Here is a 27,739-nt window from a genome sequence, read left to right as displayed (position 1 = left end):
AATATAAATAAATTTTTATTACTACAATCTATTAGTCGTTAATCAATAACTTTCAATTTTAAATTAAAAATGTAGCTAATAATCTTTAAATAGATTTTGAATTGATTGAAGATAGATATCCGTTTATTCTATGTTAAACGTTATGCTGTTTAATAAAGCGATAAAAGAAAAATAAAGTGTGAACAATTTCTTAAGAAAGTAAGCATCTTTTTTTCTGAAAGTTAAAAACAAATTACGATAAATTTAATTAAACACTTCTCTAGAGCGTTAGGTAAATGTATTTTTATAGTTTTCTCTTACATAATTGTCTAAAATAAACGTACCATATAAGAAAGAAAGTATATAAGAGAAAATGAGTTAATCCTCATGGTTTTAATAATTTTATAAAAAAACAACAAAATTTTATAAAAAAAACAAAACAAAAATTTTTGAATTACAAAATCAACACTTACCGTTGTATTTGTGCTGGTCGTACTAGTACGATGATGTGTTGCTTTTCCAGGAATAGCTGGAGTCGAGACGGCTGGGGAACTTCCTGTTGAGAGATTAGCAGCCAACTTTGCTTCCGGAGGGCCGTTTCCATTCTTTACATTGATTTCCAGATAACAGTGCGTCGTTTCTAGATGAGTCTGTGCTCGTCTTTCTTCCAAAACGATTCTCCTTGCGGCTCTGAATATTTTATAGTACACAAACATCATAACGGCCAGAGGAATATAAAACGACCCTAGAGTAGCGTATATTTGGTATCCAAAGTCTTGACAGACGAGGCAGTGTTGATTATTTTCACTGTCTCCGTGTTTATTTCCCAAAATCAGAAGTGGCGGTAGACTAATGCACGCTGCTCCTAACCAAACTAACGATACACACGCGATCATTCTGCGTGGAGTCCGTTTTACACCGTACTCAAGGGGTTTAGTTATCGCATAATATCGATCGACACTGATCATACACAAATTCAAAATCGATGCAGTACATGACAGAACGTCGAAAGAGACCCAAACATCACAAACGATCGGACCGAAATTCCAGCGTCCTAGTACTTCGTACAACAATGCCATCGGCATAACGAGGATAGCTACACACAGATCGGATACGGCAAGCGATACTAAAAGATAGTTACAGGGCCTCCGTAGTTTCCTTACAAGACAAACGGCTACGCAAACCAAAATATTCCCTATGATTGTAACAGCAATTACACACACTAAGACAAACCCGATTATTACCGCCTCTACGGGGCTGTAAGGCGAATCCGGTCCCGGAAACCAAAACTCTGTTGGAGCGGGTGTCGCTTGAGTTGACGGTATCAAATCCGTTATGTTATTAGATGTTGAATTAAGGTTGACGATGGTTTCGTTGGACGATGTTGTTGACTCCATACGATTTCCCTGGTTACTAATCCCTCCTCATCATCCTCCTTGTTACTTTTCGATATAGCAAAACAAGTTTTAAAAAAATACAGAAGCCAATTTTTAATCCATTAAGCGTATGTTACAACTATACAAATCATAATAAACGAAAGCTTTCCTTATAGTTCTCAGCAAGATGTACCCGACACCGAATTACACCGATTATTTAAATAATACGAAACAAATCTGTACACTTATATTACACTGTTTACTTTTAGTATATAATACATTTATTTTAATTAACTGTAAACAAATTACACCGTTTTTACATCACACTAGCAACATGAAAATAGAGAAAACACGGTTTCTATTATAAATAATTGGCACTTCCATTTAAATATATCCAGCAATTCTATCGGCGATAACGCTTAAGAATCAAAGGAAAAGAAATTGTATTAGTTATTTTTTATTACCTGTATGAATAAATACATTTTTTTAAAGTGTTTATTTTCATTACTGTTATACTCGATGATGTTTTATTGGCAAACAAATTAAGATTGCTCTCGTATAATAAAACGTTTATCATTGTGCAACTAAACGGCTCATCAATTTATTGCATTAACTTCCAGGAAATAATTTATTTTTTTGTAATTATGTACATTACAATTCTACAAAAGAAACCGATATAGATTGAAAGTGGCATTCAGGTATTTGTAACTTTAGAAATGTTTACAAATAAAAATTAGTCCAAATTGATGTTTTGTCAGTAGTTTACCTGCTATTCAACATAAAATACTTAATGGGTCATTTGATTTACACTGTTTTCAAGAATTTGCTATAAAGAATAAATACAATTTTTTAATCTTACGAAACCAATTGATTTTCTCAGTAATACTTTAATCCTCATATTAAGATCACAGGTAATTCGGATATTAACGGTATTATGAAGCGATTAATTTTTTTCTAAATAAAGAGTATTCTGAATCTACTTGAGTAGAATAAGTTCTTTTACTTGCAGAAAAAATTTCTCAAAGGTAATATTTTCAATAAAACTTCAGTAGGTAGGTCTCTCTGCAGTCTTATCATGTGACGCATATCACCATCTGAAACAAGAAAAGAAACTTATCTTGAAGAAACTCGTAATTTAAATCAAATATTTCTTTAGAAAGTTTAAGATCATTTTCTTCCTGCTGTCAATAAGGGTGTTGAGTACAACATTATTGTTTGACAAAAACCTAAGTTTATACATCTTAACTTTGATTTCGTTCAAACAAATGAACAAAACATGATTTCTATTGCTTTTACGACATAATAAATATTTTTATTTCTAAGAATTATTACTATTTGTAAATGTTAAAATATTTTATTGATAAATTTACACTTTAACATTGTGATTTTATTTGTATTTTTCTACTGTATTCTATTTCTATTTACCTTTTAACATAATTTGATATAACGACAAAAGTTTAAATATTTGCCAAAAAATTAACAACATTTTTTTCAACCTCTGGGACCGCCTTGAGGTATTGCTTCAGAGGATGAGATGAATAATTTGTAGCGGGTATGAAAATGTCATGCTGACCGGGATTCAAATCCGGGACCTCCGGATGAAAGGCCGAAACGGTACCACTCGGGCCACGGAGGCTGGAAAAAAAGTCTGACTTAAGCTAATAGTTTGTTGAACGGAAATTATTTCATTTACAGATTACTCGTATCATTTTCTATATATTAAGATAGGCTGTGAAGTGTCAGTCAGATATAGACGAGTGACGTAGAATATAATTAACGAATAAATTAATTCAATAACATAAAAAATGAAAGAACCGTTTCTACATAATTATGGATCATGGACCCGGAGCAACAGACAAAAGCCGGATTTCTTTGCTGTTCATCTAAGCAAAACATTTCGCCACACGATGGGATGGAGTTCTGATAATAAGGAAACGGTTGACTTCTTGGACAGCTCAGTGCTTTAAAGCTTTACAATAAGGCTCGCCTCAACTAGGGATGTATATGCAACCGGTAAGAAAACAGGGCGAACACTCTAGAAAAGCTCCAGATTTTGCCTTAATAACTGAAAAGATGTTATTTATGCTACAGTTCACGGCCATCACAGACTTCAAATCCATTAATCAAGTGCCATCAAGTGCATTACAGTTTTTTTCAATGGTTTCCGTCGGACGTAGTATTTCCCATCGGAGTGGAAAGTGTTTCAAATGACATGATTCCGAAGCCGGGTAAACCTGGTTGACGAGATGTTTCTTCTACAGGCCAATATTGAGAAATATTTTAAGAAACTATTTCTTCTAAGGCTAAAGCCGAAGTTGGAACGGGAGCAAGCTAATCCGGATTAAAATTTTGATTCAGATGTGGACACTGGAACAATGGAAGATCTCTTCAACAATGAACAGATTCAGTTGAACAATGGAACAGATCTGTTACTGTCATCACATAGTACCGGGAAGAAAGGAGATTCTGCTCGGCGACCTTCATAAATACGCATCAATGTTTTGACAAAATCTGGCTGCCTAATCTGCTCCATAAGTTGAAACGTAGCATTCCTCAACCATTCTATCTCGTCTTGCAGAACTATCTAAATGAGCGTTTCTGTACGGCAAAATGCAACGATGAATTATCTGGATTGTTTGATATCAAATCAGGGGTTCCTTAAAGCTCTGTTTTAGGATTTGTCCTGTAGACGATTTTTACTGTGGACCTTCCAGTTCCAGACGATGTCACCGTCCTCTTGTTTGCTGATGATGCAGCGATTATGGCCGATAAGGGGACACGCTTTTGCCTTCAACAAAGCTACAATCAGTATTAACCAAGATCGGCGAGTGGCAAAATGGAGTATAAAAGTAAATCCAAATTAGACAACTCATATTACTTTTGCATTGAGGTAGGGGTGACTGTTTCTAAGTCCACCTGGATGGGTTCGTCATCATGCACTCTGACCGGGTTTGGTACCTTGAGCTCCAACAAGATAGTAGTTTAACGTGGAAGTACCACTTGAAAGAGAAAAGGAAGCAACCATAAACTAAGTACAAGAGGCTTTATTGGTTCTTAAGTAAGAACTCACACCTATCGTTTTCAATAAAATTTTAGTATTCAAGTTAATTTTGAAACCGATTTGGGGATATGACATACAAAAAGTAACATTGAGATTATACAAATTTTTCAGATTTTGAATCTAGTGCACAGGTACCGTGGTTCGCTTGGAATGACGAAATTAACGATTTGATGTTGGATTATATTCATAACGAGATGAAACGGTTCGGTTTATGTTACAGACAGAGGTTAGAGAGTCATGTGAACTTTTTAACAGTTATCTCCTAAGCAACAGGGAAGATGACCTGCAACTGAAACACCTATACGTTCTGGATTTGGGATATCTGAGTGACAGTTGAACTGGTTCGGTATCAGACACGTGATTTACGTTTTTACTAAGCCTTAGTAAGCAGCCGAGCCCCCTTTTATTTTTTTCGTGAACATATTACGCTGCTGTTTCATTTTTTCTATCTATTTTTTAATAATTTTGTGGATTCTTTTGGGTTGATTTTTTCATTAGAATATTGTGCTATCTTGAATCTTTGTGATCACAATGAATGCAGATGTGTTTATGTGTATATCGATTTTTATGCATATCTAATTTATAGATATAGATAAACTAAATATAAATAAATATATATATATATATATATATATATATATATATATAAGGTGCACGCTCTATTTAGGGTGTTCGCTGGAGATCCCTCTTCACGTGAATTTTATAATTCAATTTACTTGTGGTTCCTTAATGAGAACCTATTGTGAATATACGATTTGTAAAAGAAAAATAATTACCAGATTATTGTGGGTATAATTAAATTTTAAAAATATTAAATGAAAAATATTTTATTACACTGCAATTTATTGCATTTTTATTACGCTTTTTCTGTTACAAATTAATCTGATTTTATTTATATATACTGAAAATCAGAAAAACTTTTCACACCCCAACATCACTACTTGTAATGTATTTACTTTGTAAGAAATGAAATAAACTAAATTTAAAAGATACTATTCTTTTCAAAATTAACTTAATATTTTCGATAAACAGATGAAAACAGATAATGTTTAAGGACAGACAAAACTTGCTTATTTTCTTCGTTTTTGTTATTTTGATTGAATGTGGACTTGCTCATCTCACATAAAAAACTGTTTATTAAAATGTACTGAATATTTGAATTGAATTTGTATCTATTTCGAACACATAATTTTACTAAAACCGGTTTACCTTAACTGCTCTGTTGATCTAAGTAGTTGAAATGCGTAAAAGTATTTCAGAATTGTAATAGATATTTATGATTGTCATTAAAATATACGTGATTATATTTTAATCCATTTAAAAACTACTACTCATTTAAATCACTAATATACACAAAATCTGATGTGGACAACACATGACAACCGTGTACGCCTATTAAATTACATATACACATTTTTTCTACACTTCATTTAAACTTATTTCATTTCAAAGTGAAATACGATCCTTCAATTCTTTAATAAAGTGGACAGTTGCGCAATAGCTAAAATATTAGAATAGATTAAAAGTACCTTTATTACTAGTATTACTAGATCAGTATTAATATCTACGTGAGTTGATGATTAACAAAAGTTTTAGATTTCTTATGTGTTGTATAAGTTAAAGTTAACAATAATTAAACTATTCCGTTTAGTGAACTCCTGTACTCTGGTTACAAATGTTAATTTCGACCTAACGGTGTAAAATATTCTGTTTCTATATTGGATTATTTGGTGAATTATCAAAAATGAAAAAGAAACAATCATCCAAGAAAAGGAAAGATAACATGAAGAAATATATCTCAAAAAATGACAAGGAGATGGATATGAAGAGGAAGAAAACGGTAAGTACAAGGGAAGAATAAAAAAATTAGGAGAGAATTATGAATATAAACAGAGAGAAAATTTGAAATCTAAGGGACGTGTACACAAATTAAGATAAGAAGAATTATATCAAACCAAAGAACGATTAAATGATTGGCAAAAAAAAAAAATAAACGAAATGATGATCAACTACGACTTACGGAGAATATTGTCTCGATAATAACACAGGAATAATGAACTAAATGATAAGACTTTTTTCAATTTATTAAAGTCGGGCACGTATGCCTCAATGTATATGTAGTTCTTGACGGTCTATTTTTAAGTCACTTTGTAGTTAACTTTAATGTACATAAGTTTTAACAGATATTCCAGAATAACTAAATAAAATTAAACGAGAAAATCCAAAATAATGCAATTCTAAATTTTAATTTTCAATTAATATTAAATAATCAGATGTTTTACCAAATCCATTACATATACACGTATGCAATTTCTATTATACACTTTTAAAAGTTCAAAAACTTTATTTCATTAATTTTTTTTTTCATTTTTTTATGATTGAATTATTGCAAAATATTTACTGTAAAAATATTTTTACAAGCACAGGTTAATAATTATTATATCAATATATTTAAAATAAATAAAAAGAAAAGTTAAAAAATAAATAAAAAAATAAGTTAAACAATAGGAGTTGAAGTTTGATTCGAACGGATGTGTCTTCCGTTTAAGATCAAGATATTTCATAAATTAAAATTTTAATTTTAATTTTGATTGCAATCAAAAAGGTAGGTGCTAACTAGATGTTACAACAATGCTAAATCAAAAATTTCAACATCCTACGGCTAATCGTTTTTGAGTTATCCGAGGTACATTCGCATATACACACATACGTACGTATAGACGTCACGCCGAAACTAGTCAAAATGGATTCAGGGATGGTCAAAATTGATGTTTCCATTGATAATGAAAAAATTTTCTCGATCTCAATACTTCCTTTACTTCGTACAAGGAAGTAACAAGAAAATGGTTTAAGGTGATTTGATGTTAGAAGTTAGTGTGAACTTTTTTAACTGTGATATTTTTGTTCGAAATATTTGTTAGATGAACGATATATGAGTTTAAAATATATGCAAAAACTTTCTGCTGTAGAAAATTTATAATTACTGATGTAAATAACTCATAATTTTAGCTGTCCAATTCTTTTAAAACTTATTATAAAAGAATAACCAATTATGTTCTAATTGCAAACGAAAATTTAAAATTAAACTAAGTATATGTTATAATTAATTTTAGATCGTTTTTGTTTTCATTAGAGAGATTTTAATCATAAAATATTATTTTAATTAAGGGGTAATAAGTGCCAAGTATTAAGTATTATCTCTAAATGGATATAGAAAATTTAGTTGAATGTCGAATTTTATTAATTATATACAAATTCAAGTTACAAAAAAAATGCAATCTTGTAATCAAATTTATGCACGAGATGCCGAATTCTATTATATGCACTTGGTCTTATCATTAAGGTTCTTTTCATAAAATCTACAGAAGTACTTCATTTTAAGTACTTAAAAAAATTACTTCTTTAACGATCCTTTAGCAGAACATTTACTCTTTGTGTTTTTTTGTACAACATGCTGTCTACCAAGGAAAATAGTAAAAAAGTAGTTTTACTTATTTCAACATGTATTAATTTTGCTGAGCTAGAATAATATTATTAAATTAATATTTTTTAAACCACCTTTTTAGTTTAGTGATTTTGTTTCATTACTGCAACAGATCCACTGTATTAAAATAATGTTGTTTTGTAAAAACATTCACCAAATTAATTAATTATTTATAAAAATTGAAATGCAGTCACACAGGGTAAGTAGAGTAATATATTGTTTGTTTGTATCTGAGAAAAAGGCAAGCAAGTGTGAACATATGAGTTTTTAAACAAGTAGTTCTGTGTATGAATCAAAGGAAACAATATTTTCAAGAGGATGTGCAGTATTATTAGTATCATGTAGTGTGGACTCAACCAGGTTCTCTCTCTGTCACGGTTAACAAACATTCTCCGACTAAAAGACCCCTACGAATAAAAAAAAAACCGATTCCATTTTTAAAAAAAAAAATATAAAGTATATTTGTGATTGTAATTGGAAGTTTTTTTTTTACTCACTTTAGTCGACAGAAAATATGTAGATTGTAATGAAATTGAATTTTTAATATTTTTTACAATGAACCGGCATTACTAAAAATCAGCAAGCGCAGTTCTAATATTTCAGATATTCAGATAGTTCAAATTATTTTTCTAATTTGGAAAAAATAATATTTTGCTAGTACTGCGCGTATAGCAACCATTATACGCATAATTCCTTAGTCTAAAACAATTCACATTGAGCTTTTTCTACATACTTTCCAGTTACGGTTAACAAGATTTTGTAACTCAGCTCAAGTTGGGAAAAACTCTAATGAAAAATATTGCTTTTATGATCGTAAGAAATCAATAAAAACATCTGTTTACGCCGTTTGCGTAAAGTCGTTTTATTACAATGAATTCAAGGTTATGGTCGAGTCTTGTAGTTTACAGCCTTGGTAATTTTATTTTGCATTTTTGCAAGGCTTATTTACGTGTATTTTTAAATAGGTTGTTTGGGTTTGTTTTCGATATCATTTCTCTCAGTCTCCAGTTTGATTTGCTGATTGCATAATCATATTGGTGTTAGCTTATTTCATATCTCGCATTATTTATTGCTGTTTAGTTTTAATATATATATATATATTAGTCTTTAGTGTTTTTATTCTCAACCAATTTCAATATTGTCATAGTTCCTAGAAATCTATTTTTCTTTATCTGCCCTGATGTCATTTCTTCAACTTGCGTATTCAAAAAATTTATTTTATCAATCTTACGTAATTCTTTAGTGGTCTGCTTGCTTGAAAATAATTTTTTGTTATGTCTTCGTTCCCGAATTTCACACGTTTTCTCTAATCGTTATCATACTAACACTTTGACACTACTCTTGTTGTCAACATACACATACACACACACACACACTCTTCTCTCCATTGCTTTGTTCGCTTCCCCCACTTCTCACCACGCCAGCTTTGGACATTCTAGTCCTGACTTTCACACTGTGCGGATCCTGGTCCTCCAGACTTGGAGGACCAGGCTTCGATGTTCAGTTGTTTTACACAATTAAAGTCCAATTTCTTTTGGCAAATACGAGCTGTGTGTTTTTTGTTAACTTTAGCCAACAACATCTATTAAAAATTATCTCATTATGGTATAAAAAAAAAATATTAGCATTTGTTTGAGTACATTAAATTTCCTTCCGCATTATGTAAATATGGTTTTAGGCAAAAGTTTAATTAATTGAAAATATGTAAAAATACAACTATAAGAAGTTAGTAAAGAACGTATATAGCTTTAAATTAAGCGCTTCTTTAAAAAGTATTCTTTAAGCAATTGTACTTATTGTAATTCAATTTTTATACAACTTTTTAAATGGTTCACACACACACACACACACAGATATATATATATATATACAGAATACTTTTTAAGTAATCCTTCCCAGATACCTTTATATTTTCCATAGTTTAAGAGATATTAAACCCCTTTTATTAACTCTATGGATAATTCGTAATACAAAATACAAAATCATAATTTTAAATTGATCATAAAATTATTTAACACAGTAATCCAAATTATTTTCTTAATTTAACCTTAACTCTGACTAGAATAAATAGATTAACTGATAACTACCTCTATGGCATAACATTTAGTGTGCTGGTTGCTGTAAAAACCAAATCCTTTCAATTAACATTTTTTTCTACTTAAAAATGCCTGCACTTAAACACTGGCTTTTAAAATACATCCAACATTCTGTAATTATGATAAAATTTAATCGTTAAAAATTTTGATTTTATCGATACATCGTTAAAAATTTACTTTGTAACCATCTTTTTCTAGTTAAATACTTGCAGTTATCATCCTTGCGCACTTATGTGTGTGTATTAAATTTTTAATCGCATATATAGTTGTCTAAATTTCTACTGAAAAACTGAGACATCTTACTAAAACTGTTGAATCGTCTTTTATTTTTCAACGTTTTTTTATTTAAACTTTTATCACAACTTGCCTTTTACACCTGGATATACTTAGAAAAGCGGAGGCTCATAATACATTCCACGTAAAATATTATAAGTTATGTCATTTAATCTGAATTTCTATGCAGATACTAGAGAAGGTCAGGAATGCAATATAGGGGCTTCTACTTTTGAGCTAAACACGTCAATAAATTATAGTAGACAAACGTGCCGCTCCAGTTTAATAGTATTTCAGTTAAACTCATACTACTCAGTAGAATTCAATTAATAGAGAATCAATTAAAGTAAGTCATTAAGTCTCACAAACGAAATATTTGTTTAGGTTCTAATTTCCAACAAAAATTAAGATCTTAACTGAAGAAACTCCATTCTGAACACCGTAACATTTTTCACGAAATCATTTGTTTTCTTATAGGTAATTTAATACACTACTGAAAGTATTATACTCTTCTCTTGTGTCTGATAACTGTTCTTCCTTTACAAACTATGCTGCTATACCTCACCCCTACCACAACGTTTGTAATGAAATATGTATATAGCAAGGTCATTTCTCCTCGCATTTGTAGTAAAAGTTATTTAAATTTTATGTTTTAAGTAATATATGAATTTATTTATTGTTATATATATGATCCTTTAATGAAAATATTAATACAATTTAAAATGTTCTTTTTGTGTTTTTCTATTGTACAAATTATTATTTAGGGTATCTGACTGAGGATTTCCCTGATTCAGGGAAACTGTCAGAGCCAAGAACTTGCTTACTCGTTTGCGAGATTGAAGAATAAATGTGAAACCTTACGACCCAATAAAAGAAATGTACTAGATGTATATGACCTAGCACAAAAATGTAGATATTTGAAAATTATTATCATTACGTAAACTTAGTTCACCGTTTTATCAGAAACCTAATTTTGTTTTTTAAATAATCGTCAGAAAAATTATATATGATATGCACAAACAAAATTTCCTACTAGAAGAAAGTTTTAAAAGAAAAAAATTAAACAATGTTTATAGCCGTTTGTAAGTTTCTTCAAACCTAAGGATAAGTTATGTTATACATTTAAAAAAATAAACAATGGGACATTTTGTATTTTGTTAATTTGATCTTACATGCATTAAAAATCGATATTATAGTAGGAAACGTTTTATAAAGGCCTGTACCATTTGCTTTGGAAACCAGCTTGCTGAATATACTCTAACTCGGACAACATTATCAGTAGCTCAAACAGACAACCCAAAACGCTTTCGTTAAACCTGTGAAGTAGAATGCCAGAATAAAAGTTATATTCAATTTAACAGTAGGAAATGCATAATGTATAGAAAAAGAAAGAAAGAGACGGGGAATTAATAAATTTGTTGTAATGGAAAATAGATACAAGGCATAATCAATACACGCTTCCATTTTAAAGATATCAGTTCATTAATCTGGCCAAGTATTACGTGAAAAGTTTATATCTTTCTTCCTAACGTTAGTAAGACTGCCTGTTTTCGATTCATCTCATTAGCGCATTTGTGACATTTTTTACAACCCGCACGTTTAAATTCCTAGGAAGATTATCTGAATCTTTCCCTACCTGACTTTTCCAACTGTCTACATCTGTTACTTTGTAAAGATGAAACTTTCCTTCGGATTGGAACTTAAAGTATTCAATACCTAAGCCACATCGTCATTAACTATTCTATTGTATAACTTAAAGCAACTTTATACTAAATAAGATAATCTTATTTCGATTATTTGTAAAAGGGACCAAGCGACATGCATAAATACTTGTACACGCCTTCTTTTAAACTTTTGTTTTCCTTTATAAGTTCTATTTTTTAGTGTTCTATGAATTTTCCGTGAAATTATTTTATAAAAATTTATCTGCTATTCTCTTATTATGTTTTCAGCAGTTGTTTTTAGGCTACTTATCATAATAATAAATTCTTTTTACAATAATTTTTAAAAAGTTTTCTATCTTTCAACATTGATACCAGAGCTATTACCTAGCAGGAAATACTAATTAAGCCTATCTTTGGAACTTTGTTCTGTTTCCAGTACAAATTAAAAATGTGTATAAATTATAAAGTAAGTACCACTATTTTTTTTTCGACACCGGAATGTGGTCTTATGTAAGACCACATAAAATAACCAATTATAGCTAGATTTTTAGCTCTCTAAAACGCCTTCATTCTTTCACTGTCCCATATCCTCTTTTTTTCGACCAATTTAGGTTAGCGCATTTCTTTCTTATACTTCTGGATCCCTTTGAAATGTAAGATTGTTTTCCTAATTACCCTTCTGTGTTTTAAATCCGTTACGTTTAGGTTTAAAACCCTTAGGTCCTATTTATCCTGCATGAACGATTTAACATTCGTCTTTTCACCATTATACTTGTCAAAAGTTCTCTTCGTAAGCCTGTTTGATTACATCCTAGTCATATTTCATAGAATACCAGTCTTTGCTCACGTATTGCTTCCGTGATTGTAACAAACTCCCGGTAAAGTTTCTAATTCTTTCCTAAATTTCAAACCATCGTTGGTTTTTTCTGGGCTCTAGGATTTTTCTTAATATTCATATTTCAGTTCCAGTTTGTTTATTTCCGCTTTATTCAGAGCTACATATTGCAGCTATCTTTTAAAATTGTAATGACTTTGATTTTTATTAAAATTTGCTTATCTCTTTACGTATTCCTTAAGGCTATGTACTTAAACGTTTGCATTTCATGATATAAAGGTTTTATACATTAAAATTATGAACTTACCCGTAATGATTATAATAATTTTCTGAACATTTTACAGAATTTCCGTTAATTCGGTATAGTTTTCTTCATTATTTATTATTTACTACTTGCTATGTGATTATTTATGCATAATTTATATGCTGTTTTCTTTACAATATGTTTTTATTTATTTTCTTGTTCCAAATTTTTTATTCGTTCCTTTCCCTGATCCAAGATATCAAGAAATTTATTTCTAATTGAACTAATGTTCTATAGGTTGTTAAGGACAACCCTTCCTAATGTATGTCCTATCACTTTTTTCTTGAAAAAACTGAAGATTATAAACACTACCTTCAAAATATTTTCTTTGTTCTTGTAAATTAGTTTTCATCTGTTTTGAAAATAAAAGTTCAAGCAAACTTGGCGTATTCGATTAAAATTTATACAGAATTTTTCTCATATGTATATATACTATATCTATATATATAAAAATGTTGAATTTGTTTGTGTACGCTTCAAAAATTCAAAATGTTCTGCACCGATTGAGCTCAAATTTTAGCACGATATATAACCCGCATCAAAGATTGTTTTCATCTATTTTTAATAAATCGATCTATCTATTTTTAATTTGTACATTTTTAATTTGGAAATGTAAACAAAGGAAAACCAATCAGATCAATGCAAGATGGCCTCTGTCAAACACAACGATCAATCACAAACAGCCCGTATGGCCGTTGCCAATGTAAACAAAATCACAACTGATTAAGTAACAAATTTATTTGAAGTACATTTAACAGCTAAAACATCTGTATTTTATTAAAAAAAAAAACAAAAAAAACCAAAACAAAAAGAAAAGCCACCATGAAGGATGACTTACAGTAAATAAATTAAAACACCCAACTTTCTTATAGCCCAGGTAGACTTAAGACTATGCAAACAAAAAAGTCGAAATAACCAAATACACAGAAAATAGTATCCCTACATATTGACCAAAAATCCTTTGTTAGGTTAAATATTCACTTTTGTCTGAATTTACAGAAGGCATTTACAACGAAGCATTGATAAATATTGAAGTGCTTAGGTAATGCAAATAAAGTTCTTAGTCAATTGGGAATGCCACCCACTCGAGCTGCGATTGCTTCATTTGATGTGGATTTACGCCGTGTACAGAGTTACAACATTGGTGATCTTCAGTCATATGTCTAATCAAACATTCCCAAATTAACGCGTGAACAGAAAGGCATTATGATCGCATAATGCAAATGATAAATGACGGAGTTGGGGGGACCTTCTTCTTGAATGCGCCAGAAGGAACAGGGAAAACATTCCTCATTAGATTGATTCTAGCAAAAAAATGACATAGCCTTAGCTCTTGCTTCGTCTGGAATAGCTGCGACATTGTTACCAGGTGGAAGGACTGCGCATTCTGCTCTGAAGTTGCCATTAAACATGCAAATCATCGAGACTCCTACGTGCAGTAATTCCAAAACATTCTGTATGGAAAAAGTATTAAAAAAATGTAAACTCATTGTTTAGGATGAATGCACGATAGCACATAAAAAATCGCTTAAAGCTCTGGATCGATCGTTACGAGATTTGCGTGGAAACCTTCAACCATTCGGTAATGCTTTGATATTGCTCGCAAGAGATTTTAGGCATACATTGCTTGTAATTTCTCAATCGACTCCAGCAGACGAAATAAATGCTTGCCTGGAATATTCAACACTGTGGCGACAGGGTACGTACATTGCAGTTGACTACGAATATGCGTGTCCAGTTGCAGAATGATCCATCAGATGAGGTATTCTCACGACAGTTACTGGACATTGGAAACGGACAGCTGCCAGTGGATGAGACGTCTAGACGAATATCATTTCCTGATAATTTTTGTAATTTAGTAACATCGAAAGAACTGATAGAAAAAGTATTTCCTGATATTCAAATTAATCATAGAAATCACGATTGGCTTAGTGAACGAGCTACCCTTACTGCAAAGAATAAAGATGTCTATCAACTTAATAATGTTATTCAATCCAGCATTCAAAGTGAGGACATTACATAAGTCGATAGACACCGTTGTGGACGCAGATGAGGTAGTTAATTATCCAACGGAATTTTTAAACTCACTTGATCTGCCAGGGATGCCACCACACATATTAAAATTGAAAATAGGTGTGCCAATTATCCTGTTACGGAATATTAATCAGCCAGAACTCTGCAACGGCACGCGACTTGCAGTTAAGAAATTGATTAATAACGTAGTGGAAGCAACAATTTTAACGGGGCCTTTCAAAGGTGAAGATGTCCTCATTCCTCGAATACCCATGATCCCGACCGATACACCATTTCAATTTAAAAGATTGCAATTCCCAATTCGATTGGCATTTGCAATCACAATCAACAAAACTCAAGGTCAATCTTTAGAATTATGTGGTTTAGGTTTAGATGCGGATTGCTTCTCACATGGACAATTGTATGTGCGTGTTCCTGAGTCGGCAAACCAGATACCCTTTATATCTACGTAGCCAGTGGAAAAACAAAAAAATATTGTATATCCAGAAGTATTGCAAAATTAAACTTCTATGAAACGTATGCTTTGTTTTTTTTCTCATTTCTTATCCATGTAATCACAGTGTGCCACAGCGAAGCGTGGCGGGTACAGCTTGTATTTAATAAAAGCTGTAAGTAGGTTATAAAATTATTTTCTATTTTTTTTTCGATAGATTATGATAAATTATATAATTACTGACCGAAAAAATGAACTGTTATCAAAATATTGAAAATTAAAACCAATAATTTGGAGGATAGTTGTAGACCTCTCTCAAAATTCTAAAGATAATGGAAGATCTATAATCTACAGTATATAAGGAACAGAAATGGGTTTACTAACAAAATAATTTTCAAAAAATTAATTTCAAGTAATAATAATAATAAACCAACCTTTTACGTAACAAGTCTTTTCATAAAACATTTTTTCGACCAAAATAATATTTTCATTGAAAACGATGAAATTTAACGAAAATAACAATTAAATAATTCATAATGATTCTAGTTAAAATGCCTTGTTCAACTGATGACCTTGTTCAATAATCTTACTCTAATATAAATGCAAATTTAAGTATCCGTAATAACAGGTTCAGAGTATTGATTTTTTTTGCTATTACCACTTTGTGCATATATATATTTCCAAATGAGATTATATTTTTAAGGAAAAAGTAATGAGACTATTCCAATGAATGATTGTTATAAACGAATAGAGTCAATTTATTCTTTTAATAGGAAATGGAAATTTAGGAATTTAATATATTATTCTAACTTTTTCACCTCGGAAGACATTTTTTATTTTATTATAGATTTATTAACAGTTAATGTGAACTTGGAATAAGTTCCCTTTCACTGTAAATGTAACATTTCTATTTATTTTGCTTAATTTTTTAAATCGGTTGAATTATTTATTATAAAATATTGTTGTGATTTTTATTTCTTACGAAAAGAGAATTAAATTATCCTAATTGTACATCCACAAATTCAAAACTCATTTTGTTCGTATCCTATCTTTCAGTTTCTTTCTACACAAAAACTCTGAAAGCTGGTAAGTATGTTTTTAGTTATCTATTTCTGTTTCGTAAATAAAAGTATCTGGGAGAAGTTCAGATATGTTATTGTATCACGTTGCTGCCGTTTGGTACACTGATATGCCGATGTATTGCATATTCATTGTAAAACCATCTATCATTTTGAAATTTTTTCTATCGGACGGTTTAATTTATCCTATGTGACATTAAAGTGCAATTTTAATAACTATACTGATATTATTTTATGATATATCAAAAACAAAAAAAAATGGCTGATGGTTCTTGGCACAGGTTGCTGTACAGCTACGACCGATATTATCAACGCTACGGCTCACCTGCATACCATCCGTGTATAGTTGTAGTAGTACAGCGTTTCATCGGTTGTCCACGCTGGTTGACAGTAAAGGGCGTGGCAGCTGCACACCTGTATGCCGAATCATCTTCGTCTATCGCTAATCCCATGTGTAATTTGTAGCATGTCTCGTTTTGTGTATTATACAACTTCACTATAGGTTTCTTTTATTTTATGTCTTGTTTATTTGTTTATTATGTCTAAGCGACCTTCATCTAATCGTAAACCTTTAGGTGTTTCTCAAGTGTAACAAAAATGAGAATATTAGGTATAGAATTACTATCTAGTGACGAACAAAGTAAAAATCATTCAGAAAGTAGATTGGATATTCATCCTCTCTTTTATATCAAAGTTCATCGTTACATACAATTGGAAATTAATCGTAAAAGTCAACTGTTATTTCTGATCCATTATTACTGATAACAGCCTTCATCCAATGAATTTGATAACATTTCACCAAATTACCACGACAGATATAAGTAATTCAAATAATACCCGTGGTTCAACAGCAATATCATCCGATAACATTTTTCCGACAGATGTCTGGATCAGATATATTAGCCACTTACTCAAGTTCCAAAAAAAGGGAGATGAATCTCCTCCAGATAGGAAATCTTTAATTTAGATCCCAGTGCAACTCCTCTTAAGAACTATCCATTACCTGAAGAGTTTTTAAAGACTGATATAGTCCTTTAGTATTATTCACGTTGTTTTATCAGATGATATTTTTAAATTGATATTAACGGGACAAACCCGTTATGCCTATCAAAATCTAAATTCTAGAATACTACAAAGAAGAAAAGTTGTTCAAGTAGACTGTTATTTCTGACGAGGAAATGAAGAAAAATTTTGGCTATTGTGATTTTAATGGGCTCAGAACGTTAACCGATATTTGACTTTACTCGTCAAATATTTTGCAACGTATTTATTAAGAGGTTAATGACAAAAGACCGATTACTTACACTTTTGCTAAACTTGCATTTCTATGATAAAAATGATGATTATGAAACAAACAGAATATTAGAAATTCAACAGCTTTTAGAAAGAATTTTGAATAATATAAAACCGGCAGTAAAACCTGGTATGCAGCTAACGGTTCATAAAAGAATGATCCCATAGAGGGTACAGCTTATTTTCCGTGAATAAATTCCTCACAAGTCACATAAATACAGGATAATATTCTATAAATTACTTTTACATCTGCTTATACATACAGAATTATTATTTATTGTGCTAAATCTGCAGATTCAAGTAAAGATATCGTGCAAGCACACGAAATAGTAATTAATTTAATGGAAGGTTTGATGGATGACGGAAGATTACTGTATGGAGATAATGTCTGTACTGTGACATACTACCTGTGGTAGTATGATAACGTACTGTGGATTTTATTTAAAAAAACATAGAACAAAGGGGAAATCGACGGCGTCAGCAAATATGGGATAAAAGAAAACAAATGGACGAAAAGACAAGTGCTTATAATGGGACCTTTATAGAACATAAGAAGAAAATGATTGAACTTAACAAAAAAATGCGTAACACAATCAGAAACCTAACTGTATTCTGTGTTACAATAAGCAAAGATGGTGTTAATCTTTTCGACCAGTTACCTGCATATTATTGAAACGTCAGAAAAACCATTAAGTAGTATAGGAAAGTAGCTTTCGAGATTTTTAACTGCACTACAGTTGTAAATGCTTGAACTTTACATTTGAAATTTTTTGAGCAGGAAATGCTTATCACTTTTATACTTTTGAATAACTATAATTCGCAAACTATCATCCGGTTTTGAGAGAATAATCAGTAATCATCTATGGCAGAAACAGAAAAAGAAGGTCCGTGTGTTGGAAAAAATTATCGGGGCATATATGAGCAACTCGACAAAGGTGCAGAGTTTGCTATAAATATATGTGTGAAAAGAAGGATAGAAGTATGCATATTCAAAAGAAAAAGAGTAGCAACTTATTCCGTACAATTTACTAATCAGCCACATAAGAGTTTGTTGTGCTTAGATAATTTTCACGAAAGTATATAAACCTAATGTGAGAACATTTTACTGTGTTTTGTGATTTTTTAAAAACTATGTAACAGTATAAATCCAAGTGTATTATGTATCTTTAAATTTTTGTGTATTTACAATTAACTTTATAATTTATAACTATAATTTATTTATAATTAAATTTTTATATTTACTATTGTTTTTTTTCAATTTTCCATTGTTTTATTAAATTAAAAAAATTACAATTTTTTTTTTAGTACCAGTATCTAAAACAGATTTGTTTAAACATTTATTATCACATTTCTATTATCTTTTGCATTTTATAACTGGATTAGAAGTAAGTAAAACTAGTTTGAGCTATTTTACATTTTTTATTGTATGTTGTAATAAAAACCGCTTTCTGAATGAGAAAAACAATTCCAAACGAGCGCCGGAATGGTTTACAGATATGCAGATATTTTCACTAGCTGAATATGTTCAGCACATATCATTTCTAGACTGATTACTGCTAAAGCGGACTATAAAGGACTAGCTTTGTCATTTGGCAAACCAGTGTGCCGATCCGTAGGTGTACCAAATCGACCCACCGGGTTGGTATAGTGGTGAACGCGTCTTCCCAAACAAGCTGATTTGGAAGTCGAGATCTCCAGCGTTCAAGTCCTAGTAAAAGCAGTTACTTTTATACGGATTTGAATACTAGATCGTGGATACCGATGTTCTTTGGTGGTTGGGTTTCAATTAATCACACATCTCAAGAATGGTCGAACTTAGACTCTACATGACTAAACTTAATTTATACTCATAAATATCATCCTCTGAAGTAATACCTGAATGGTAATTCTCGGAGGCAAAAATGGAAGAAGGAAAAAAGTTATACTGAACCGGCTAGCAGGAAACCCCATACGTTGGTGCACCAGAATACCGTAACGCCGGTAGTGTGTTTATGGTAGAGATAAATGTTTTTCTTCCTGGGTAACATTTTTGTCCTTTAAAAGATAATTAGGTGCAAACAAAATTCAAAAAAAATATTGTAAAAGATACACTTAGAATTTTAACTTTCTTTTTCAGCTGATCTTTTAGAATAGAAGTCCTTTATTTTTGATATGTTTGCATTGAAATTATTTTGCAAAAAGTAAAATCATTTTTTTATATATTTTCAAAATCTAACTTCATTTTGTCTAAAAACCCGTCTGTTGTATAACAGACATTATCTCAAATACATCTTATAGGAAAAATTAAAAAATAATAAATAAAGTCACCTAAGAAATGTTTAACAAGACGACTTCAGAACGTTTATTGTATGCTTTCTTCCTATTGTCTGATTTTCTTTTTTATTATTAAAAAGTAAATGAGTTGGATAAGCGGAAGTAATTTTAAAAATATTTCTGCAATATCGACTATCACAGTTTAAATATAAATTCGAAATACTAGCAAGCAATCTTCTTGAACAAACCTTTAGGTAGATACAGAATATCGTGTCTAACTTGAATTGTATCCTAACATGTATTTTAAGAATTAAAACCTCAAAATTTCATTAATTTAACACTTCGAATAGTATATCATAGTTTTCCTATTGAATAAGTTAAAAAAACTACATAGAATAGAAATAGAAATAGCCGACAAAAATTTGCTACGGAAATAAAGTAAAATTTTGGTTACTCATTTTTCCCCTTTCTTACTGGTATTCATCACTTGATTATTTTTTTTTTTAAATATAAATCTACTGAAAATTGAAATTAATTAAAACAACCGTAGATTTGAAATTTATTTACAACTTAGCTGAAATTCAATTTGATACTACATAATTTTTTTATTGAAGAATATTGATCTCCCGTGTGAAGTAACGATTGGCCCGAAGGCCTGCGTAGCAACAGGCATTAGAACGAAGATGGATAAAGCAATTGTTTTGTACACAAAGTTTATCGTTGGAATGAAAGAAACATTATCCAACTTTTGTTTAAAAAACTAGCACGCCAAACTTATTCATTAATGAGGAAAAGTTTGGATACAAGTAGTGGTGAGATCGATAACAGTCTAATCGCTTTACTTTATACAGATAATTGTAGCTCATCGAATTTAATTTTTACAGTTTAATGTAATAGCCCACATCCAAATATGCATTTGCCTTGACATATTTAGGTTACGAGAAAATTATATATAGGATTTGCAATAAAATATTTACTTAACATAAAAAACATTCACAATGTAGCACCTCACTTAGTTTTTTTAAGATAGTACTTATAAAAATGTTGAATATATATTTTCAAGTAGAAATTTATTTTATCTTCATTTCATTAGTAAATATTTCTGAATAGTAGCGGAAGTTACATTCTAAATAACTCATTTTTTTCTAATAAAACATTTTTATTGCACATATGGATCCATACCAATACACATAAAGTGATACACACGAAAACATATAATTGAGTTTATGCGGAAACAATTGTTTGGATGTATACACAGTAAATATTCTTGGTCGGGTTCAACATGGCAGACTAGTAAACATAAATCGTGAGATGAGCGATTGGCGGTCGCTTTGATTCAATTTCAGAGCCGTCCCAAATAATGCAATTTGCCTCCTGGGGCGTTTATCATTGATCCTAACTGCTACAGCAGCAACCATCACCTGTGCAGCTCTAACTCACATAAAACACGCTATTTCCTACTGATATAGCTTCAATAATGCAAAATTAAAAATTTACTTAAACTATAAAAAGTAGTTAATTCATATTAACTATAAGAAGTATTCACTAAAATAAATGTTACAGTCATTAGTCATTCTGTAAATAGCGGTTGCCCATGTGGGGAAGATTGTTAGAGAAAATAACAACGATTGACCTTTATTTACTGATCATTAATAGTTTTTACTATATATCACACTTTTTTAAAATTAATCATTATGTTTGTCAACATTTGCACATGCTTAACAATTTGCAATGAACATTTTCTTGAATGATTTTAAAATACAATTATTCCACTGATTAGTATTCCTTTACTAGTTTTCTTTGCACACTGAAAATCTTTGTAATCAAGGATCTCCTTGCAGTAATTCATGTTCTGAAAAATTATCCCATTAACTTAATAAACAGAGTTTGTAACTGTTCATTGTTTTTAATGTAAGTATTTCTACATACTATTTATTAATTTTTTATTTTCGTATGAATATTCGGTAACCTCCAGATATCCCGTGTTGCTTTCTGGATTCGGAACCCGTACGTAGCCGCGTCTCTTTTTCATGACGTGTGAGTGAGGTGTAGTCTTCTACAGACTCAGCTCGGTATACCTAACAAAACATATGGTGAATTGAAACCTAACCACAACAGTACATCAAAAACCTAACTATCAACGATTTAGTATTCAAATCCAAATAAAGGCATATAAACTTCCTTTTTAGAAATCGAACCCGAGGACTCTTGACAAAAATCGAAATCAGCTGATTTAGGACGACCAGTTTTACCACAAGACCAACTCTACTGGTATTTATATACTAGTAAATATGTATGAATAATTATAAAGGAAATATTTTCTCGGTATATGACATAATTACGATAATAATATAGACTAAATATTTATAATATATACTCTGTTCTGAATAAAATGAAAAAAAAAACTTCTTAATTCATAATTATACAAAATTCTTTACTGTTGTATAGTTGTTATTATTATTTTTTTTTTTTTTGAGATTTTTAGGGGCATCGAATACTTTTGGTCATTAGCCCCATCCCACTTCAAAAAAAAATGTTCAAAAAAAACATTTACATTCTTTTATAATTTCAAATCCAAAAATTACCGCCTAGGCTTTCCTTTCGGCCATCCTTTCATGCGTTTTTCCATTCTGCGAACGGCCTTAACTTCCGATATCAGTGTGTCTGAAGCCTCGGACATGGCATCGTCTTCCCTTTCTGATGCCAATGACATTCGCCGGCTTACATAAAGTGATGAAAGCTTCATTGGTGCTGTTAGCATCGTTGCTATGGAATCTAAACTAGCAAGCGATGCCCTTTCGGCGGCTGATGAGCTGGATTCAATCTCTAATTCAGTGCTGGGTCCAGCTGAAATAGATGCTCTCGCTGAAGCTGTTCTTTGAGCTTTTGGAGGTCCCATTGTTTTAGTTTGTACATCGTCAGTGTTAGGTGCTTTTTCAATAATGACTTGCATCTCCATTTTGGTAGATTCAGACTTTTCCGGTACTCTTGGAACAATTTATTTAGTCTTATTACTAGACGACGAATGATCTATTTTCCTTTTTCAAGATTTTTATTTATTACGTCAGTTGGTGGCGTTATAATCGCTGGTTTTTCTAGTTTTTTAGGCTGTACTGGTACGTCTCTTGTGTCAACGGCGTCAGTTGGTGAGTGAGCTTTCTCATGTTTAGTTTGTTCTATCCGATGAGTCGACTCAATTTTGAATCAATGATTCTTTCAATCATCGTCAAAATACTTGGTGCCATCGTGTTAAGAAACTGCTCCACGTTAATTTTAGATGTGGAAGGGTAGCCGCTGCTTCTGCAGAAGATGTCGATGGTCGTGGTGTACGCTGAACAATTTTCTTCGCTTCAGGATAACTGACCTTTTGAAGCGTTTTAACTTCCTGAATTGCCGTTTCCAATTTATATATAGGGCAGTTCCTTGAACGACAGTTGTGCTGCCCTTTAAAGTTAACGCAGATTGGAGGGTCTTTAGATTGTCTTTACATGGGTCACCCTCATGTGTTTTCACTTCACATATACATATTTCCTGCGCTTCACATCTAGCTGCTGTGTGTCCGAATCGTTGACCTTAAAACATCTTATCGGTTGCGGAACGAATGCCCGTACATCAAGCCGATGGATGCCAGCTCGCACCTTTTCAGGAAGGTTCGGCCTATTAAATGTTAAAACATGCGAGGCCGAAGGTAGAACTTCACCATTTTCTTCACATGGTTAGTCTGCGACACCGAGTCACTCCCTTAATCTATATTTCTTGTACAATTACTTCTTCTTACAATTTAGCAGATTGCGATAAACAACAACTCCTCTGGATGAGTTAAGTGTGCTATGCGGTTGGACAGAAACCGCAAATTCACCGATCTTCTTCAACGCCTGGACTTTCTGGCTTTGCATGTCGTTTATAGTTTTGACGTGCAATCCATTAAATGTCTTTTGGATTTCTTTAACAGGACCACAAGCACAATTAGTAATCTCTCTAGCGATTAAGAATGGACTAACTTTTTTGAAGTTTCCATTCTCCTTTGTAATAATTAAAAATCTTGGCCAAAAATTATAGCCAAATAAACTTTTCTTTAAGTCTTTACTGATTCTATCAGCATCCTTTCTTTATCTTATCAGATTCCTTACTTTTTCCTCTTCGCTTGTGGCGAATCGCAGGTTTCTAAACGAGGGTGTTTAAGTGCACCCTCTGCTACGTCTGTTTGTTCAAGTATGTTCATTGTGTTAATCCCTTCTGTAGCAAGGCTAGCCGCCGGGGTACACTCCCACTCCAGAGCTACTAACCTTGAAGGTCCGATCCGGTACTCCGGTGGAACGGGCATATGTCCTGGCAGAGAGCGGATGCGCAGTCTCTGCACTGGCTGCAGGCTCCTACTCACCGAAGGTTTCAGAGCTCCCATGCACCGAAAAACATTGGCACCATTGCTACATGTTTGCCATCGCAGGGGGCATGTGGACAACGGAAGAGTCTCCGTTACACTAGCAATAAAATCGCCAGCTGTAAGTTTGGTATGTGCTCACTTCCTTATCAATTAATTGTTCATATCCTAAGGTAGCCAAAAAATCCAATCCGTCTGTTAACCTGAAGATGGAGATAGGTCAATAAAGTAATACATCCGAGGAATTTACTCGGAGCCCCGTTAGCCAGCTATATGTATTGTACATAAATACATCTGTTGCCGCCCTGGACGTGGAACGTAGATGTTGTGTTCCGGACGTGGGGATTACCTACCTCTGGGCGTTATTATTATTATTATTATTATCATTATAGTAAGTGATTATTATTAGAGTATTTTATTCATTTAGTTTAATTAAAGGGGAGATAATGTGTGATAGAAAGGAAAGGTAAGTGATATTTATTTTATTCAGTATCATTTAGAGATGTGTGTGTGTGTGTGTGTGTGTGTGTGTGTGTGTGTGTGTGTGTTGATTTCATTTAGATTAATGGAGGAATAAATAAATAATTATTTAAGAAGTCGTATATATAATGCCAATATTATATGACTTTCTTTTTTTTAAACTATTTTGAAATTGCTTTTAACAGCTTAATAAACTGAGTTGCTGTAAGGATTAAAGTACAGAGTGTCTCATATAAAACGCAACCCAATCTTAAATTGGTAGGTATTGAAATAATAAAAAGGCATGTGTAAATGTAAATGTAATTTTTATTATTACCATCCATTACCTTACATTTAGAGTAAATGTTGGAAGTGGCCGCCATCTCCTTGAATACAAGTTTCAATTCTTTTTACAGCGTTTCTTGCAACTTTTTTCAAAGTTTGCGGATGGATATTTAATACAGCTTGTTCAATATTGACTTTCAATCGTTCAAGTGTTCGTGGTTTGTTGGTGTAGGCTTTTTCTTTGAGGTAACCCCGTAGAAAAAAATCCGCCGCAGTCAAATCTGGAGATCTTGGTGGCCACAAGCCTCGACCGATAACACGATTACCAAAGAATTCCTCAACGAAATCAGAAGTTGAACCTGCGTATTGAGATGTCGCACCGTCATGTTGTAGCCGGCAGTGTCTGTCTTCCTCTTCCAAGAGTGCGATGAACTGAAATAAAATATCCTGATATCGTTGTGCATTAATGGTATACTCGAAAAAAATAGGACCGATTATTTTCTTCCGCGATATCGCGCACCACACGCCCAACTTCTGCGGATGTAACTGTTTTTCGTGATAAACGTGGGAATTTTCAGCACTGCAAATTCTACTGTTTTGGTTGTTTACGTAGCCATCCAAATGAAACCGTGCTTCATCTGTGAAAAAATAACGAATCCATAACATTAATTCCCTCACGCAGAAATCGACGGAACCATTGACAATATTGTAGCCGTTTTTCTTTGTCGGGCTCAAGAAGTAGATGAACCGTTTGAACATAATAAAATCGTAATTGTAATTGTTTGATCGCCCGATTGGCAGTTGATTTAGACAAATTAATTTCAGCAGACAAACGTCTGATCGATTTATTTGCCGAGGCGAGTAATCGGTCTTTGATTTCAGTGACTGTACCTGTATTCAACACTGACGCAGATCTTTTGTGTTCCTTGTTATTAACAGAACCAGTCTCTCTAAATTTTGCAACTAACCTTAATACTGATGTTTTGTTAGGAGCTGGTTTATCTAGGTACTTATGGCGAAACAAATCTTGCACTGCAACCGCTGATTTCGTACTGAAGTACGACTCAAAAATGAAAACACGTTCATCTAGCGAAAACGCCATCTTGTCTCTAACAATACACTGAACGTTATGATTGCATTGTTGTTACTATCGGTAGTGTTCTACTGCGTCGCCGCGATGTTCAGATGTTGGACGAGTCCATTTCAGTAACGAGTACGGGAGTAAGCTTGACTTTTGAAATTTCATGGGTGAGTGATTGATGGGTTGCGTGTATATTTAATAGTCAATTTTTTCGGAGAAGTAATTTTATAAAATAATAATTAAGCAAAACTATATAAACTTAAATTCTATGACTTGTTTTCAGTTTTAACTTTCACTTCTAGTATATCATTTATCATTATAATATTTTAAATCATATTTCTGTTGTATTATTTCCATCATTTGACGTGAAAAGCAAAAATAGAATTATTTATAAAATTCTTTTTGCAGTTACGTATTAAATAATAAGTTATCAAACTTAAAAGAGGTATTTTATGTTTTCTGAAAGTTAGATCTTTATCTTTGCTTTTATTTAAAAATTATTATTCAATCCCGTTGGACTGATAATATCAATACATAGACTAATATATATAATTAGATATAGTATTAATTTTTTCATACACCAAAATTTTAATTTCTTTTAGTAAAAGAGGAGAGAAATAAATCATTCCACGATATGATTTTGAAGAAATTTTAAATCTACGAAACGACATAATCCTGGCTCTGCTTAAAATCACATAGTTAATAGATTATTCAACTGCATTTTAAATCTATTTTAGTTGGGAATATAAATAATATCACAAATTTAAGAGCATGGTTTTGGCTGAAAATGTTTTCATTATAAAAAAAAAAATTATTAAATATTTACTACTTTCAATATAAGAAAAATAGTTATGAAATCAGAGATATATATCAAAGATATATATATATATGATGAGAACTATAATGTCTCGAGCTGAGTTAATGAAAAATTCTTTGACGGTTTGGAAATGCCGATCAATACAGATGAAACTCTAAGAAAAGTTCTTATATATATGTTTTACAAACTTAAACTTAGCTTTTTTATCTTAAATTCTGCGGAAAATAATGTAATATTAAACGGTTTGTCCCTCTTTTACCTTATAAAAATTAAATAAAGAAAGAAAAGTAGGAAATATATAAATAAGTAATCATTGACACTTGAAGAGTGCTCGATGTAATCTTTATTGAGCTTTAATCATCTTACCTTGATTTTTTCATTCTTCCGTATTAAAATATTTAGTTAGACATCAACTTAGAAGTATTTTTGTTGAAAGAAACCCAGCAAAATAATATACAGCTAACCCAAATAACTAACTACACTATAAATAACTACACAACACAAATAAATATCTATTTAAAAATCGATAAAAGTAATAAAAAGAAGAATTAC

At 31.6% G+C, this 27,739-nt stretch overlaps 1 protein-coding gene across 2 annotated transcripts in view; it reads right to left on the bottom strand.

Moving 5' to 3' along the window:
* The window catches only part of LOC142329558 (5-hydroxytryptamine receptor 1-like), a 1,034,283-nt gene that overhangs the window by 368,276 nt on the left and 638,268 nt on the right, over positions 1 to 27,739 (bottom strand). For both annotated transcript variants that reach the window (XM_075374274.1, XM_075374329.1), the window contains one exon: positions 453 to 2,449. In XM_075374274.1, coding sequence (XP_075230389.1) covers positions 453 to 1,376 — 924 coding nt within the window. In that variant the 5' untranslated portion in view covers positions 1,377 to 2,449. The remainder of the gene's footprint in view (positions 1 to 452; positions 2,450 to 27,739) is intronic.

The sequence above is a fragment of the Lycorma delicatula genome, chromosome 1, assembly GCF_047948215.1.
Source record: "Lycorma delicatula isolate Av1 chromosome 1, ASM4794821v1, whole genome shotgun sequence".
NCBI lineage: Eukaryota > Metazoa > Arthropoda > Insecta > Hemiptera > Fulgoridae > Lycorma > Lycorma delicatula.
This window is presented reverse-complemented; position numbering and strand designations above follow the sequence as displayed.